At 39.4% G+C, this 19026-nt stretch overlaps 1 protein-coding gene across 6 annotated transcripts in view; it reads left to right on the top strand.

Annotated features, from left to right (window-relative positions):
• Positions 1-2371: 2371 nt before the first annotated feature.
• The window catches only part of ACADM (acyl-CoA dehydrogenase medium chain), a 42468-nt gene continuing 25813 nt past the window's right edge, over positions 2372-19026 (top strand). For 2 of the 6 annotated variants that reach the window (XM_054494536.2, XM_054494526.2), the window contains exons 1-6: positions 2372-4242; positions 7811-7898; positions 12085-12182; positions 12299-12368; positions 12978-13078; positions 14246-14326. In XM_054494536.2, the coding sequence (XP_054350511.1) occupies positions 4213-4242; positions 7811-7898; positions 12085-12182; positions 12299-12368; positions 12978-13078; positions 14246-14326 (468 nt within the window). In that variant the 5' untranslated portion in view covers positions 2372-4212. Of the gene's footprint in view, positions 4243-7798; positions 7899-12084; positions 12183-12298; positions 12369-12977; positions 13079-14245; positions 14327-19026 lie in introns of all 6 variants that reach the window. The other 4 variants (XM_054494556.2, XM_054494545.2, XM_063654028.1 and 1 more) reach the window with 3 other exon arrangements.

The following is a 19026-nucleotide window of genomic DNA, read 5'->3' as shown; positions in this document are numbered from 1 at the left end:
AGAGACCCAAAAAACCCTCCAAAAAAATCAATGAATCCAGGAGCTGGTTTTTAGAAAACATCAACAAAATTGATAGACCGCTAGCAAGACTAATAAAGAAGAAAAGAGAGAAGAATCAAATAGATGCAATAAAAAAAGATGAAGTGGATATCACCACCGATCCCACAGAAATACAAACTACCATCAGAGAATACTATAAACACCTCTATGCAAATAAATTAGAAAATCTAGAAGAAATGGATAAATTCCTGGACATATACAGCCTCCCAAGACTAAACCAGGAAGAAGTTGAATCTCTGAATAGAACAATAACAGGCTCTGAAATTAAGGCAATAATTAACAGCCTACCAACCAAAAAAAGTCCAGGACCAGACAGATTCACAGTTGAATTCTACCAGAGGTACAAAGAGGAGCTGGTGCCATTCCTTCTGAAACTATTCCAAACAATAGAAAAAGAGGGACTCCTCCTTAACTCATTTTATGAGGCCAGCATCATCCTGATACCAAAGCCTGGCAGAGACACAACAAAAAAAGAGAATTTTAGACCAATTTTCTTGATAAACATGGATGCAAAAATCCTCAATAAAATACTGGCAAACCAAATTGAGCAGCACATCAAAAAGCTTATCCACCACGATCTAACAGGCTTTATCCCTGGGATGCAAGTCTTGAATCAATAAATGTAATCCATCACATAAACAGAACCAAGGACATAAACTCATGATTATCTGAATAGGTGCAGAAAACGTCTTCAGCAAAATTCAACAGCCCTTCATGCTAAAAACTCTCAATAAATTAGGTATTGATGGAATGTGTCTCAAAATAATAAGAGCTATTTATGACAAACCCACAGCCAATATCATACTGAATGGGCAAAAACTGGAAGTATTCCCTTTGAAAACTGGCACAAGACAGGGATGCCCTCTCTCTCCACTCCTATTCAACATAATGTTGGAAGTTCTGGCCAGGGCAATTAGGCAGGAGAAGAAAATAAAGGGTATTCAATTAGGAAAAGAGGAAGTCAAATTGTCCCTGTTTGCAGATGACATGATTGTATATTTAGAAAACCCCATCATCTCACCCCAAAATCTCCTTAAGCTGATAAGCAACTTCAGCAAAGTCTCAGGATACAAAATCAAAATGCAAAAATCACAAGCATTCCTATACATCAATAACAGACATACAGAGAGCCAAATCACGAGTGAACTCCCATTTACAATTGCTTCAAAGAGAATAAAATACCTAGGAATCCAACTTACAAGGGATGTGAAGGACCTCTTCAAGGAGAACTACAAACCACTGCTCAACGAAATAAAAGAGGACACAAACAAATGGAAGAACATTCCATGCTCATGGGTAGGAAGAATCAATATCGTGAAAATGACCATACTGCCCAAGGTAATTTATGGATTCAATGCCATCCCCATCAAGCTACCAATGACTTTCTTCACAGAATTGGAAAAAACTACTTTAAAGTTCATATGGCACCAAAAAAGAGCCCGCATTGCCAAGTCAATCCTAAGCCAAAAGAACAAAGCTGGAGGCATCACGCTACCTGACTTCAAACTATACTACAACGCTACAGTAACCAAAACAGCATGGTACTGGTACCAAAACAGAGATATAGATCAATGGAACAGAACAGAGCCCTCAGAAATAATGCTGCATATCTACAACTATCTGATCTTTGACAAACCTGACAAAAACAAGCAATGAGGAAAGGATTCCCTATTTAATAAATAGTGCTGGGAAAACTGGCTAGCCATATGGAGAAAGCTGAAACTGGATCCCTTCCTTACACCTTATACAAAAATTAATTCAAGATGGATTAAAGACTTAAATGTTAGACCTAAAAGCATAAAAACCCTAGAAGAAAACCTAGGCATTACCATTCAGGACATAGGCATGGGCAAGGACTTCATGTCTAAAACACCAAAAGCAATGGCAACAAAAGCCAAAATTGACAAATGGGATCTAATTAAACTAAAGAGCTTCTGCACAGCAAAAGAAACTACCATCAGAGTGAACAGGCAACCTACAGAATGGGAGACAATTTTTGCAGTCTACCCATCCGACAAACGGCTAATATCCAGAATCTACAAAGAACTTAAACAAATTTACAAGAAAAAAAAAATCCCATCAAAAATTGGGCAAAGTATATGTACAGACACTTCTCACAAGAAGACGTTTCTGCAGCCAACAGACACGTGAAAAAATGCTCATCATCACTGGTCATTAGAGAAATGCACATCAAAACCACAACGAGATACCATCTTACACCAGTTAGAATGGCGATCATTAAAAAGTCAGGAAACAACAGATGCTGGATAGGATGTGGAGAAATAGGAACACTTTTATATTGTTGGTGGGAGTGTAAAGTAGTTCAACTACTGTGGAAGACAGTGTGGTGATTCCTCAAGGATCTAGAACTAGAATAGCATTTGACCCAGTGATCCCATTACAGGGTATATACCCAAAGATTATAAATCATGCTACTATAAAGACACATGCACACCTAAGTTTATTGCGGCACTATTCACAATAGCAAAGATTTGGAACCAACCCAAATGTCCAACAATGATAGACTGGATTAAGAAAATGTGGCACATATACACCATGGAATACTATGTAGCCATAAAAAATGATGGGTTCATGTCCTTAGTTGGGACATGGATGAAATCGGAAATCATCATTCTCAGTAAACTATCGCAAGGACAAAAAACCAAACACTGCATGTTCTCACTCATAGATGAGAATTCAACGAGAACACATGGACGCAGGAAGGGGAACATCACACTTTGGGGTCTGTTGTGGGGTCGGGGGAAGAGGGAGGGATAGCATTAGGAGATATACCTAATGCTAAATGACGAGTTAATGGGTGCAGCACAGCAGCATGGCACATGTATACATAAGTAACTAAGCTGCACATTGTGCACATGTACCCTAAAACTTAAAGTATAATAATAACTGAATAAAAAGAAGTTCTTACGGGAAGTGTCCATATTTTTAATAAGCATTTTATTTCTTCACAAAAAAAAAAAGAAATTGGAACAAAGAAGACATGAACAGACAATTCCTAATCATTTTTAAGTGTCCACTTTGTGTTTTACTTACCACTTTGAAGGCTTTCTTGCCTATACCAGGACAAACTCAGTTCTTTATCCCTTTTCCGAATTTTCCTGGTACTTTTACTTTGAATATAGCGCTTAATTAACATTGTACCTTATACCTAGGACTAACACACCATAAATTCCCAGAAGACAAAGTAGGGGAATACAATAACAGGATATAGAATTTTAACAGCCAAATTAGAATGAATTTATGGGTGACCTTTATTGGGCAAAAGAAAATGTTAAGTTAGTATAAGGTTTAGTATAAGCTACCATCCCAAAACTCAGGGTCTCACTGGAGGAGAAAGTGACTCCAGGTAGAATCCCTCAGGAAGACATTCACTTCCATCATTCGCTGAACCAGGACCTTTGGACAGCCTCGGATTGCACCCGCATATCCAAGGACACCACATCCACATCAGCGGACAAGTCATAAATAGCCTTGGGAATACGCGGAAAGGTCAAACTTACCTAAACAATTAAATTATCTTTTAAATTTTAAGGAAACACAAATATGCTTTCGCTATAGGTAGGGCATTTGAGAGCAAAATGTATTAATACTTTGAATCCGCCAAACAGACACAATCTGGGTTTGACCGTTCTCTCCGGGTAAAGGTGAAGGCTGACCACGGGAGCCGCTCTCCCTCCAGGCCCCAGCCACGTCCTCACCCAGGTTCCCGTCCTGCACCGCGCCGCAAGTCCCCCAGCGTTCAGCGCCACCCGGCCCTCCTAGCCCCGCCGCCGTCCCCCTCCCCCGCCCTGGCTCTCTTTACGCGCTGCTGTCAGCCTCGGCGTCCCACAGAGAGGGCCACAGGCTTAGCAGAGATTGCCCGCAGAGGATATGCGACCCCTCCCCAGCTCGCAGCGACGGCGCACGCAAGGGTCACGGAGCATGCGTCGGATACCCGGCGCCGGCGACCGCTCCCACCCCGCCTAGCGCAGTGCCCCCTCCTTCCGCAGCCCAACCGCCCCTTCCCGCCCCGCCCCGCCCCATCCCGCCCACGGGCCCCAGTGGGCGGGACCAGAGGAGTTCCGCGTTCGGGGAGTATGTCAAGGCCGTGACCCCTGTATTATTGTCCGAGTGGCCGGAACGGGAGCCAACATGGCAGCGGGGTTCGGGCGATGCTGCAGGGTGAGAGGGAGCCCAGCGGTGCGGTGGGGCTGGGACATGAGTATTGTGGTGTGGGAGCGGGGGGCCGTGGGCCAAAAACAGGTGCGGCCGGGAGGAGTGGGAAGTCGGGCTGAGGAAGGAGCCAGCTTAGCGGCCCCCACCTTGCTTTCACGCCTCCTGCCACCGGACGGAACGTAGCCTAGCGTTTCATTTTCCGTATCCTCCCGTCAGCCGACCCCGTTATAGCCGGCATCCTCTCTTTAGAATATCGTTTTTCTTTCTCTGGTAAATCCTCCAAATATTTACGCCGGGAATCCCACCTTTTTCCGAAGTGACCCTGTCTCTGTGTCAGAACCACCGGAAAAAGGAAAATGGAGCAGCTACTCCTTGAAATACTTAATGTTTAATAAGCTTTTCGTTGTAACGTTTCCACGTTGCTTACGGGAAAAAAAAGTAAAAGAAAAAAACCTACTGCAGAATTTTATGTGAACTTGTGTGTGTATTCTAGTATTGGGTCTTAATAGATTCTAAATAAGTTTGTCACTAGATGAATTTTGGTATCTTAAATATTCTTGATAGGTTCACACGACTGCCATTTAGATGTCACTTAAAATTAAGTTCAAGTTATGTCTTGGACCAAAAAAGCTGCGGTTTTAGAATAATTCTAAAGAATTGCTGCCCATGTTTTGCTGGTGTTACACAAGTTAATGTGAAGTGAAGGCAGAAATTGGGAGATTTCAGCTGTTTTTAACTCCAACACCAGAAAAGCGGATTTCTCAACCTCCAAGGAAGGATCTAAAAAAAACCTGATATAGAAAACTTACACCCTTTTTCTCTGCTTTAACCCATAAAACTAACACTCTTATATTCCCAAGAAATGCACAAAAGTGTTCAATTCTAGTGGTGCTGTTTCGGTATTTGGAATTTCATTGTTCTAGACAGCCCGAAGTAATAAAACCAATATTTATATAGCATTAGGCTTTCAAAATATAATCTTACTTTAATCGTCCGAAAATACGCAGTGAGATTAGCCCCATTTTTTGGTTTTGAACGGAAGCTATAAGCAGTTTGTAACCTGTCTACAGCCACAAATATAGTTGTGGAACCTAGATTCAAATTCAGCAATTGTAACTCCAGATCTTGTGCTATTTCTGTTTTCTATTTGCAAACCACCTCTCTAATTAACTGGCTAACTTTGTTATATAATTAACAGGTTGATGGGCATTGTATTCTGGTAATAGCAACCTTTGCACTTTGTTCTATGTAACATATTTTCCTGAATAGTCACATGTGAAGTGATTTTTTCCGTGTTTAAAGTCCTTCGGTTGGCCAGGCGCGGCCGCTCATGCCTGTAATCCTAGCACCTTGGGAGGCCTAGGCGGGTTGATCACTTAAGGCCGGGAGTGCGAGACCAGCCTGGCCAACGCAGGGAAACCCTGTCTTTACTAAAAATAGGAAAAATCAGCTGGGCATGGTAGCATATGCCTGTAATCCCAGGAGGCTGAGTTTGCAGTGAGCGGAGATCTCCCCACTGCACTCCAGCCTGGGTGACAGAGGGAGACTCTGTCAAAAAAAAAAAAAGTCTCTCAGTAGACCATTTAGCCTGGTTTGAGTTCTGACTTTTGTGCATGGTATTTAAAAACGCATTTATAATAGAGTCAGGTTTTTTGTTCTGATTTTTGTGGAATGTTTTCCTTTGTTATGGAACCTAGTGACCGATTAGGATACTAACAGAAAGATCAGTATAGCAAGGTGGTTAATAGCATGCGCTCTTGATAGTAAATGTTAGAATCCTGGTTGCCCTAATAGTAGAGTGACTTTGCCTAATTTAGTTGACTTTCTGAGCCTTCGTTTCTTCACTTGCGAAAGTGGAATAAAGGAATGGCTTAATCCTAGACTTGACCTGGAATTCAGTGAACTAACCTGTGTAACGTGACTGTAAATCAGAGTAGATTTGGTCTGTGACTGCTGGACAATAAGCACCAGAGAAACTGTTTAACTTTTTTTTTTTTTTTGAGATGGAGTCTTGCTCTGTCACCCAGGCTGGAATGCAGTGGTGCAGTCTAGGCTCACTGCAACCTCCGCCTCCCAGGTTCAAGCGATTCGCCTTCCTCAGCGTCCCGAGTAGCTGGGACTACAGGTGCGTGCCACCACACCTGGCTAATTTTTGTATTTTTAGTAGAAATGGGGTTTCACCATGTTGGTCAGGCTGGTCTCAAACCCCTGACCTCGTGATCCGCCCACCTCAGCCTCCCAAAGTGCTGGGATTACACGCCTGAGCCACCCCACCTGGCACTGTTTCACTTTCAAAATAAAATTAATGAAGTTGCAAAGAAAATGCAAGTTTTCATACTCTATATGTTTTTATTATTGTAGTATGAGGTGTGTTATTTGGAAAGCACTGTTTCAATTACAAATATTTGACACTCTTAATTATATTGTCACCTTACATGTAGGAATTCCTCTTTTATAAGTTGAAATTGTCATCTACAAAGACAGTTTCTTTTTACGGATTTTGAAAAATATAAGAATTTAAATGCAGAAACTTTAGTATATTCTTCAGCTTCTCTTTTCTCTTAGTATCTAAGCTTGTTAAAATTGCCGGATAGTTCAGTTAAAGTCTTTTACAGTGAAAATTGTGTAATTTTGACTGTCCTGAAACCTTTACTCAAGAACACCATTGTGGTTCCCAGTTTGGCAGCTTTAATAAATGCAAATTTTTACTTTTGTATCCATTAAGCTGTCATGAATATAAAAATGGGTTGCAAAGCAATAATATATGTATATTTGTCTGTTTCTTTATATGTTCCTTTGAAGAAATATAAGTATATTTCAGATCCTAAGACAAGTAGTGTATTAGTAGTTTAGAAGTGGGATAGCAAACGTGTTTGTAAAGGAACGGATAGTACATGTTTTTGGCTTTGTGAACCAGATGGTCTCTGTAGTAACTAGTTAGATCTGCTGTGAAAGCAGCAATAGACAGCATGATGTGGCTGCCCTAGTTTGGTGACTCCTTGCTCAGAACATTGTAAGAATCCCTGTAGACAGCAGAAAATACAGAACATGGTTTTATGCTAATTTGTTTTGTTAGAGTGGGGTATCCTAAAAAATGACATCCTCTGAGGGGAAGGTTCCCAGAGGCATGCATGGGAGGCTCACAGGGACAGGGTATCAAAGTTGATGGACTAGGCAACTCTTGAACAAAGTATGTTCACTTCCAGCCTATCGTTCTCCCCAACCCAACTCTCCAACCATCAATGTCCTAGGAGCTTGTAAGATACCCAGAAGAGTGGTCCTACGTCTACTACTACCCTTGACTGTTGTTTGTCCTAAACCCTCCACTTCAGTAGTATAAATACCACTGACTTTATTTTCATTACTTTTTAAAAACATCTCCTCTGTAATAGGAATTTATATAACTGATAATTGGCTTATTTAAATTATGATTGAAGGCATTTAGATAGTGATGACTTTAAAAACTATGAGTACGGTCAAACCAGTTGCTGTAGTCACTTGTAATTATCAGTAGTCTCTTATCTGATTAATGTTTAACTTATCAAATTTATTTTAATAAAAGTGTTCTTTACAGGTCCTGAGAAGTATTTCTCATTTTCATTGGAGATCACAGCATACAAAAGCCAATCGACAACGTGAACCAGGATTAGGATTTAGTTTTGGTATATGTTCTGTTCTATCTTTTGACTTTAAACTTATACATATGAAGCTCTATGTGTTTGTTTGGAATATGTTTGTAAATAAACTTAATAATGTCTTTCATTGAGTAGAACCAGTCCACCATCCACAGATAGTTCACAATAACTCACCCCATTCTTCCTGATCTCATTTTCTTCCTCAGTATACTACACTATACATTAGATCTGTGTTAGCAGCATACATACACTTATATTCCTTCCTTTTTTCCTGAATGTTTAGCCCAAAATAAATGAGATTTACTGATACATATGAATAGTCTTCAACTTACATATCTGAATGCCACAAATACATTTTAAAAACACTTGTTAGATTACAATTCTAGGTGCCTGGCAAAAATAAGCTAAAGCTTGTTTTTGCTATAATATATCCAAATTGCAATTTTGGTACTATTAGATGAAGTTCTCACTCCTGGGACCAGGGAGCCATGTGGTTGTTGTAGGGAAAAGGAATATGATTTTTTTTCCTCTGCCCTCTATAAAATGAAAACTACACGCAAAAAATTTGAAATAATATCTATCTTTGGCATTCTTGGCCTTCTGAAGTGCTTCTTCAAAATTTTTATTTTTTCTCTAGTTAAAAACCATTTACTCAATTTATTTGGTCTCAGAAAATAGTTAAAGGCAGCTGCGATAACTCACAGCTAGGTACAAATGACAATCTCAAAGCTCTCCAGTTATTTTTTTTTTATTATTTGTTGTGTTTTTTAAAGATTTTTCCTTTTTCTTTATAAAGGTTTTTTTTTTTTTTTTTTTTTTACCAGAATTTAATGAAATTTTTCATTTCTTTTTCTTTCTTTCTTTTTTTTTTTAAAGATGAGCTTTCATTGTCTCATTATGTTGCCCAGGCCGATCTTGAACTCCTGGGCTCAAGCAGTCCTCTTATTTCAGCCTCCCAAAGTGCTGGGATTATAGGCATGAGCCACTGCACCCAGACCAAATGAAAATTTTCTGGGTTTTTTTTTTTTTTTTTTTCTGTGACCTGTAGCCAAAGACTGAATGAAAATTATCTTTTCTTTTCTTTCTTTTTTTTTTGAGACAGTCTCACTCTGTCACCCAGGCCGGTGTGCGGTGGCTTACTGCAACCTCTACCTCCCAGGTTCAAGCGATTCTCCTGCCTCAGCCTCCTGAGTAGCTGGGACTACAGGTGTGGGTCATCATGCCTGGCTAATTTCTATATTTTTAGTAGGGATGGGGTTTTGCCATGTTGGCCAGTCTGGTCTCGAACTCCTGATGACAAGTGATCCACCCGCCTCTGCCTCCCAAAGTGCTGGGATTACAGGCATGAACCACTGTGCCCAGCCTAAATGAAAATTTTCTTTTTTTCTTTTCTTTTTCTTTTTTCTCTTTCTGTAGCCGAAGCCTAAATGAAAGTTTTCAAGCAGTGTGAGGATAGCCATTTGGGATGGTGGATTTTTTTTTTATTTTGAGACTGAGTCTTGCTCTTGCTCAGGCTGGATTGCAGTGGCTCCATCTGGGCTCATTGCAACCTCTGCTTCCTGGGTTCAAGCTATTCTCCTGCCTCAGCCACCCAAGTAGCTGAGATTACAGGTGTGGGCCACCACACCTGGCTAATTTTTATATTATTAGTAGAGATGAGGTTTTGCCATGTTGGAAACGCTGGTCTCTAACTCCTGGCCTCAAGTGATCCACCCGTCTTGGCCTCCCAAAGTGGGATTATGGGCATGAGCCACCATGCCCAGCCAGGGCAGTGGATCATACTGACATAATTAGCATTAATTTGGTATGATTGCTTGTCACTTAAAATTTCATTCTCAGTAGTAAGAGACTTGCAGGAGAAATCTGTGATGGTTCACTGAGTGACAGAGGATGAGATAGATATGTTTGGGAGGGAGATTGTGAGGTTCAATACGGGTCTTTTCCTTGAACCAGTTGCATCCGGTTCTTTATCTGTAAAATGGAAATAATATCTATAACACAGAATTTCTATGAAGATTAAATTATATGGTGTATTTAAAGCCCCTAGCACATAGTGACTAGATCAAAGTAGTTTCTCAATAAATATCCATAATACATCCTTGTCATTTCTCCTTTTTTTTTTTTTTTTTTTTTTTTAAGAGACAGGGTTTCACTCTGTCACCCAAGCTAGGTGCAACCTTGACCTCTGGGGCTCCATGGATTCTCTGGCCTCAGCTTCCTGAGCAGTTAGGACAATAGGTCCATGTCAACCACACACAGCTGATTTTTGAAATTTTTAAATGTTTTGTTGAGACAGGATCTTGCTATATTGCCCAGGCTGGCCCCAAACTCCTGGCCTCAAATGGTTCACCTACCTCAGCCTCCCAAAATTCTAGGATTATAGGCATGAGCTACTGTGCCCAGACTTTCTCTACCCTCTATCTACCTGCAAGATTGATATCAACTGGCACCAATCTTAGAAGTAAAGCTGTGATAGAACACTGGACTGAAACTCTAAGTATACTTCTGCTAATTCATTGTGAGACTGTGATACTAGAATTTCCTTACTCTGCATTAGTTTATCTATAAAAAGAGAGATTTGACTGGGCGCAGTGGCTCACGCCTGTAATCTCAGCACTTTGGGAGGCCGAGGCGGGTGGATCAAGAGGTCAGAAGATCGAGATCCCGGTGAAACCCCGTCTCTACTAAAAGTACAAAAAAAAATTAGCCGGGAGCAGTGGCGGGCACCTGTAGTCCCAGCTGCTCGGGAGGCTGAGGCAGGAGAATGGCGTGAACCTGGGAGGCGGAGCTTGCAGTGAGCCTAGATCGTGCCACTGCACTCCAGCCTGGGCGACAGAGCAAGACTCCGTCTCAAAAAAAAAAAAAAAAAGAGATCTGATCTTATGCTGTTCAATTCAGCACCAGAATTCTACTTTTATGTATTGTTTTTCACATCCCCATACAAATGATTACTATAGTCTTAAACATTCCTCTGTGCATTTGCTCTCATTTTTCTTGCTTGAAATACCCTATTATCTCTTTTAAATTTTACCTAATCTTTGACGTTAGATGCAACCACATTAAAACACAAGGATACCATGGATTTGAAAAGATGCAGTTAGCAATTGACTCCTCTCCTCAATCAAGCCACCATACTAATTTCATTAATTTTAAAACAATAATCCCTTATTTTATGTAAACAAATTGTTGGATACCATTTATTAGCATTGCATAGCAGGATTTTATGTTACTATCTTTTGAAAAACCTTTCTACCACTTTTACCATTTGCTTTGTGCTAATTTATAAGCTTGTCTGAGTTTAAAGGAGCAGTAAGCCTAGCCTTGGTGTCTCATGCTTGTAATCCCAGCACTTCAGGAGACCACGGCAGGAGGATTGCTTGAGGCCAGGAGTTCAAGACCAGCCTGGCATCATAGTGAGACCCTGTCTCTATGAAAACAGAAAAAAATGAAATAGGGTGAGGTGGGTCCCAGCACTTTGGGAGGCCGAGATGGGAGAATCACTTGAGCCCAGGAGTTCCAGACCTGTTTGGGCAACATGGCAAAACCCTGTCTCTACAAAAATTACAAAAATTAGCCAGATATGGTGGCATGTGCCTGTGATCCCAGCTAGTTGAGAAGCTGTGGTGGGAAGATCATTTGAGGCCAGGAGGTCAAGACTACAGTGAGTCATAATTGCACCACTGCACTCCAGCCTGAGTGACAAAATGAGACTGTCTCAAAAAAAAAAAGGGAAAATTATGATATTGATATTCTTATATGACACTTTGAAATAAGTTTTATTGCTTTATGTCACTGAGTGTGTTTCATCTATCTCGTTAGATTGATTCTTGTCATCAGGGAGATGTCTTGTATATTAGTATCACTTCAGTGTTAGCAAACGTTTGATAAATTGGCTTAGGAACTAATAATAAGTTAAACGTTTTTTATATCACCAATTGGAAAAGAAAAACTCACTTGAGCTCTACAAGTTAATATCTATTACTCATTTGTAAAAGTTAGAAATCTTACCTATTTCCTTTAGCATTTGTATTGACATAGGTTTATTTATATTGTGTAGTGAACTCTTGATTAGTCAAAAAATGCACTGTAGTCTGACTTTCTGATAATCAAGGATTTAAGTCCCCACAATAAATACACATTTCTACATACTGACTTCATAGGACATTTTTCCTTGTTATCCAGTTTTAACTTTTTCTAAATAATTTTCCGTTAGAGTTCACCGAACAGCAGAAAGAATTTCAAGCTACTGCTCGTAAATTTGCCAGAGAGGAAATCATCCCAGTTGCTGCAGAATATGATAAAACTGGTGAAGTAGGTATATACATTTTAAAGAGGGAAAAATCTTTTACATTTTTTACAAGATTATGTAATCAAACTATCTGGATTTCAAAATATATTTTAACTCAGTTCTTTTCTTTTTCTTCTAGTATCCGGTCCCCATAATTAGAAGAGCCTGGGAACTTGGTTTAATGAATACACACATTCCAGAGAACTGTGGTAAGCTTTCTTTATATTTTTAATACTGGAATGCATATGAGTAAGAAAAATTGTGGAACTCTACTCAGTCACTTTTTTCAAATATTTCTTGCCATTAAATGACTTTCTGCCTTTGTCTTCCTGCTCACACTACAGTGTTTGCCCACTTTTGGAAGCTTGTTCTCTATACTTAGATGCATTTTTCCTTCTTCTAACTGGTTCCAACCTTAACTTGCACCCAAACCTTGGTAACTTCTGTTTCTAGAGTTGGTCAATTTGTTGCATTTTATTCCTATCTTCTGTATTACATTTTATTGAGTCTTTTTTGTGAACCATCATTCTTTTCCTCAGACCTAGTTTTAGAGTTGAATTGAGTTTTAACAAAATCAAGTTAGAACAGGAATATAGGTTCAAATTACAAATAGTAAAATAATTTTTTGAAAATTTTAGAGCTTACTTTAAGAAAGTATAATTTCTTATTGTGCCAGCCAGAACACATGTAGGTATTATATTGCAAATTTCCTTTTAAAACAAATTTTGGTCATATTGAAAGAAATTAAAATAGGTTACCTTTATTTCTATTGTGATGTACTACATATTATAATGTGTTGAAACATTTTGATACTGTAGGAGGTCTTGGACTTGGAACTTTTGATGCTTGTTTAATTACTGAAGAATTGGCTTATGGATGTACAGGGGTTCAAACTGCTATTGAAGGAAATTCTTTGGGGGTAAGTGACTTGGAAAATTAACTACCTAACTGAGCTCTTGTTAATGAGATAGTTACTCCTGAAGAAGTTGGATTTTTAGAAGAAAAAAAAAGGAGAGTCAGTTACTACTAGGTAAGGTTAGTGGGTACACAGAGTTTTCTTTAAAGAGGAACACAAGATTCAGCAGTGAAGCCTGGAGTTCTGATTTCAAGGCTTGATCACTCTGACCTTGTTGTCTCTAGTACTCGGAGTTCTGACTGTCCTTTGGAGGAAACTGTATACTTTGGCTGCAGCTTCAGTGGCAATTCTTAGGTAAAGCCAAGGGCTAAATCCAGCATTCAGGAGCAGGATTGGGATGGCTTGCTGCCACTATGGCAGTACTGAAATTTAGCAAGCAATTCTTTTTTTTCTCACTCTGTCACCCAGGCTGGAGTGCAGTGGTGTGATCTTGGCTCACTGCAACCTGCACCTCCTGGGTTCAAGCAATTCTCCTGCCTCAGCCTCCCAAGTAGCTGGGATTACAAGTACGTGCCACCACGCCCAGCTTATTTTTGTTTTTTTTTTTTTGAGATGGAGTCTCACTCTGTCGCCCAGGCTGGAGTGCAGTGGCACGATCTCAGCTCACTGCAAGCTCCGCCTCCCAGGTTCACTCCATTCTCCTATCTCAGCCTCCCAAGTAACTGGGACTACAGGACTACAGGCACCCGCCACCATGCCTGGCTAATTTTTTTTTTTTTTTTTTTTTTGTATTTTTAGTAGAGACAGGGTGTCACCATGTTGGCCAGGATGGTCTCCATCTCTTGACCTCGTAATCCGCCCACCTCGGCCTCCCAAAGTGCTGGGATTACAGGCGTGAGCCACTGCGCCCGGCCTAACAAGCAATTCTTAGGCCTGATCATACATACCGTGTCACATATTCTAAACATAATTTTTTATTAGTGCATTTTACTATAGTAGATTTTCACAGATTATAATGCCACAGGTCCTCCATATAACCTAATTTTATGAAAATATTTAGATTAGCAGATTTATTTCCTCATTCTAACTTAGAGGCAAGGTATAGGCCAGTTCTTTGGACTTACTTCTTAGGTGAAAAATAGTTATTTTTTCATTTTGAATTATAGCATCTCTGAATTTACATATCCAATAAAAATGACTTGATTTTTTAATGTCAATTTTCTTCGGTAGCAAATGCCTATTATTATTGCTGGAAATGATCAACAAAAGAAGAAGTATTTGGGGAGAATGACTGAGGAGCCATTGATGTGTGTGAGTATGTGTAGCTGCCGCTTTATTTCACACTTAAGAAGGGAACAAAGGTGCTATTTCTCCTTTTCAGTCTGTATGTATATATTGGGATATTTAGCATTGAAACAAAAATTAGCAACATATTATTGCAATGATGTGTCAAGGATGCCAAGAAAGTATCATAATAGGCCGAGGGCAATGGCTCACACCTGTAATCCCAGCACTTTGGGAGGCCGAGGCAGGCAGATTACTTGAAGCTAGAAGTTCACAGCCTGGCTAACATGGTGAAACCCCATCTCTACTGAAAATACAAAAATTAACCAGGCGTGATGGTGCCTGCCCATAATCCCAGCTGCTCAGGAGGCTGAGGCACAAGAATCGCTTGAACCAGAAAAGTGGAGGTTGCAGTGAGCAGAGATTACACCACTGCACTGCTACCTGGGTGACAGAGTGAGTGAGACCCTGTCTCAAAAAAAAAAACCAAAAAAAACAACAACAACAAAAAAAGATGTCATCATAATTTCCTTGCTTATTTCCAGGAGAAGAGAGATCTACTTGTGATGTTTTTGGGATGTCAAAAAGTGTCATAATAATCCTCTTACTTCAGGAGAGAGAGATCTATTTAATGGAGCATTCTACACTTTAAGAACTGAGTCATTGTGTCAGGAAGTTCAGATAGAATGTAGGGCAATGTATGTTTGAACTAGTAGTGTTTTGAATTAGTAAAAAATTAATGTTGGCTGTTCGTGGTGGCTCACGCCTGTAATTCCAGCACTTTGAAAGTCTGAGGCAAGTGGATCACCTGAGGTCAGGAGTTCGAGACCAGCCTAGCCAAAATGGAGAAACCCCATCTCTACTAAAAATACAAAAATTAGCTGGATGTGGTGGCGCTTGCCAGCTACTTGGGAGGCTGAGGCATGAGAATCTCTTGAACCTGGGAGGCAGAGGTTGCTGAGTAAAGATGGCGGCACTGCACTCTAGCCTGGGCAGCAGAGTGAGACTCTGTCTCAAAAAAAAAAAACAGCAATTAATGTGGGCTGGGCATAGTGGCTCACACCTGTAATGTCAGCACTTTGAGAGGCTAAGGCAGGAGAACTGCTTGAGCCCGGGAGTTCAAGACCAGCCTGGGCAACACAGTGAGACCCTGTCTCTAAATAAATAAATAAATAAATAAATAAATATTAATGTGAACCTGTAACTGAAGAAATAGCAACTTATTTGTTGAATGACTGAATGACTTGGGAAGAATAGTTGTAGAGTTTATTTAAACCTCTGAAAGCAACCCAACAAATTTTTAAATTAGATTTTTTTAAAAAGATGAATACACAGACATACACACACACACACACACAGAGGCTCTATTCTGAAACTGTTGTTTACCTAAGGATTTTTACTTCTTGTTTATTCAAACATATTTCAATCTAAGGTGTGGTTGTTATACTGAAATACAGTAGATTTATTAGTTTTGAGCTAATGATGAGAATTCATCTTAACAGAAAATAATATTTGAAAATAAATGTTTTTTATTTCAGATACCTAAATTTCAAGCAAACTGTTTAATAAAGGAATTTGTACATATTTGCTAGGAAATTTGCAATTTTTTTAACAGTTGAGAGGTTAGCTAAACATTCTCACTATTGTCTTTAAGAACTGTGTGAAACATCTCGATTGTTCTCCTGTAGCACAGACAGTCAGCTCTCCATATCCATGAGGGAATAGTTTAGGACCTGTTGCCCTCCATATCAAAATTTTTGGTTGCCAAGTCCGTTATACAAAATGTACAGTTAGCCCTTCATATCTGTGGGTTTTGATCCACAGTTGGTTAAATTCCAAAACTCGTGGATGCCAAAGGCAAACTTCCAAAAAATTAAAATTTTATAACTTTACTAATTATAAAATACTGAGTATAGAAAATTTAGAAATATTTAAAGTAGAACAAAAATATCTGTAATCCCTCAGATATGGAGTTAATTAGTATTACTTCCTATTGTAGTGCCTACCAGAGTTTTAAATATGTAATTGTGTTTTTAACAGTTAGCCCCCTATTATATACATGTAGTTTTATGTACTTCTTTATTTAACAACATGAACATTTTCTTATGCCTTCTTTTTACATGCTGTAACAGTACTGCATAATTTGCTATCTAATGGATATGCCATAAATTGTTTCACTTTTCTGTACTGTTGAATGTTTAAACTCCTTGGGTTTTTACTTTAGAAAATAATGTTATGGTAAGAAATAATACAGAAAAAAATAAATAAAAATGATCAAATAAGAAGCCAAGAACAGGCCAGGCATGGTGGCTTATGCCTGTAATCCTAACACTTTGGGAAGCCAAGGCAGGAGGATTGCTTGAGGCCAGCAGTTCAAGACCAGCCTGGACAACGTTGAGAGACTGCCACCACACACACACACAAATATATGTGTGTATATATACATATATATATGTATATATATATACACATATATATATATACATATATATATATACACACATATATATATATATATAAAACCAAAAAGAAAAAAAGAAGACAAAAACAACTCTGAAGAACCAGTAGTGACAAGCCATTTTGTATAGAGAAAAACAGACCCATTTACTTCACAAGCTCTAAAAGCTTCACTGTATTATGAAACAGACAGATGTCTAATAGCATATTTCAGGGAAAAAATCACCTGAAAGGTGGTTAAAACAAAATTTTGGTACTTGAAAGGGGCATCTTTTATGGACGACTCCTTAATTTGTCATGATGCTGAATACATCAAATCTCCAGGTAGCAGAGTAATCTAGTTCAGTTAACTTGAGTGATGCCTGAATCCCCTCTACAAAATCCCTGTCAAAAGACCATCTGGCTGACATGTTTTTATACCTCAGGTGCCTGGGAATCAACACCTTCTGAAGCAGCATCATTTGCGAGCATGTGTTATCATTAGAAAAATATTTTAGATTACATAATGCTTAAGCACAGAACCTGTCATTTTTTTTTTTTTATAATTTTACCAGTTCATACTGTAATAGGTGTTCAATAAATGTTAGAGTGATTTCACTGTAGTTTTCTTTGGCTATATTGCCCTTCAGATGTTTGAGTATAGTTATTTTTATTTATTTATTTATTTATTTATTTTTTGGGACGGAGTCTCGCTCTGTTGCCCAGGTCGGAGTGCAGTGGTGTGATCTTGGCTCACTGCAACCTCTGCTTCCTGGGCGATTCTCCTGCCTCAGCCTCCCAAGTAGCTGGGATTACAGGTGCGTGCCACTACGCCTGGCTAATTTTTTGTATTTTTAGTAGAGACAAGATTTCACCGTGTTAGCCAGGATGGTCTCTATCTCCCGACCTCATGATCTGCCCACCTTGGCCTCCCAAAGTGCTAGGATTACAGGTGTGAGCCACCATGCCCAGCCAAGTATAGTTATTATTATTATTATTATTATTTTTTCTGAAATGGAGTCTCACTCTGTTGCCTAGGCTGGAGTGCAGTGGCGCCATCTCGGCTCACTGCAACTTCCACCTCCCATGTTCAAGCAATTCTCCTTCCTCAGCCTCCCAAGTAGCTGGGTTTACAGGCGCCCATCACCAAGCCTGGCTAAGTTTTTGTATTTTTAGTAGAGACAGGATTTCACCATGTTGGCCAGGCTGGTCTTGAACTCCTAACCTCAGGTGACCCACCTGCCTCAGCCTCCCAAAGTGCTGGAATTACAAGCCTGAAGCCTGAGTCACCACGCCCGGCCCTAAGTAATCATTTCTAGTGCCGCTATATACCCTTACTACTTTGAATTAAAATGTATATAGTTTCTTTCTTTTTTGTTGTATATTTAAAAAAAAATAAATTGACATGGGTTCTCGCCATGTTGACCAGGCTGGTCTTGAACTCCTGGTCTCAAGCGATCCTCCCATCTCAGCCTCACAAAATGCTAGGATTACAGGCGGGGGCCACCATGCTCGGCCCATTTTCTTTCTTCTTTGGACTGTAAGTACCTTAAGGGCAAGTAACTTGTTTCTTTAGTATCCATAGTACCTGCCACTCTTGAATTAACTTGCACTAACACTTGCCTTCTACCACCCCCTTTTATCCATTACTGCTTGTGTCTTGTCACTCCTCTGTTTAAGAGCTCTAAGAGGCTCCCCTGTTTCTACCAGATAAAATTTTAAATTTGTAATGTGATATAAAAGATTCTCGTCGACCATTTCCTTCCTTTCTTTCCAGATTCATGTCTTACCATTCCCTTACATGCACAGAATTTATGTACTGTGGAACTCTGGTACTTTCAGCATTAGAAACACTGGGTAACTCTGTTTCTTATCTTAGCATCATAGCATATGCCATTACTTGTACCTGGAATGCATATTCTTCCTCTTTTTCCCTCCTCCCAAAGAAGCCATTTTCCTTTTTGAGACTTAATTTAAACATCCTGTCCCCTGGGAAACTAGTTTCTCAAGCCCCTTATCTGTGATTTTCACACACAGAGTTGCAGTATAGTTATTTATCTTCACTGTTACATTGTGAAAATCTCTAGGACTGAATGTCTTTTACCTCTGGTTTCCCCATATCCTAGTTTATATTGTGGTACATAGTAGATATTCAATAAATGTTTGCATGAATGAATACATGTGAAATTGAATTTAATGAACTTGTTTGAAGCTATCTAACATTTTCAATTTTTTTTAATACATGATTTGTTGATATACCTATGCCTAATTTGAATTATATATTAAATGTT

The sequence above is a fragment of the Pongo pygmaeus genome, chromosome 1 (assembly GCF_028885625.2).
Source record: "Pongo pygmaeus isolate AG05252 chromosome 1, NHGRI_mPonPyg2-v2.0_pri, whole genome shotgun sequence".
NCBI classification, from domain to species: domain Eukaryota; kingdom Metazoa; phylum Chordata; class Mammalia; order Primates; family Hominidae; genus Pongo; species Pongo pygmaeus.
Note: the sequence above shows the minus strand (reverse complement) of the source record. Positions and strands in the feature narration are given on the sequence as shown.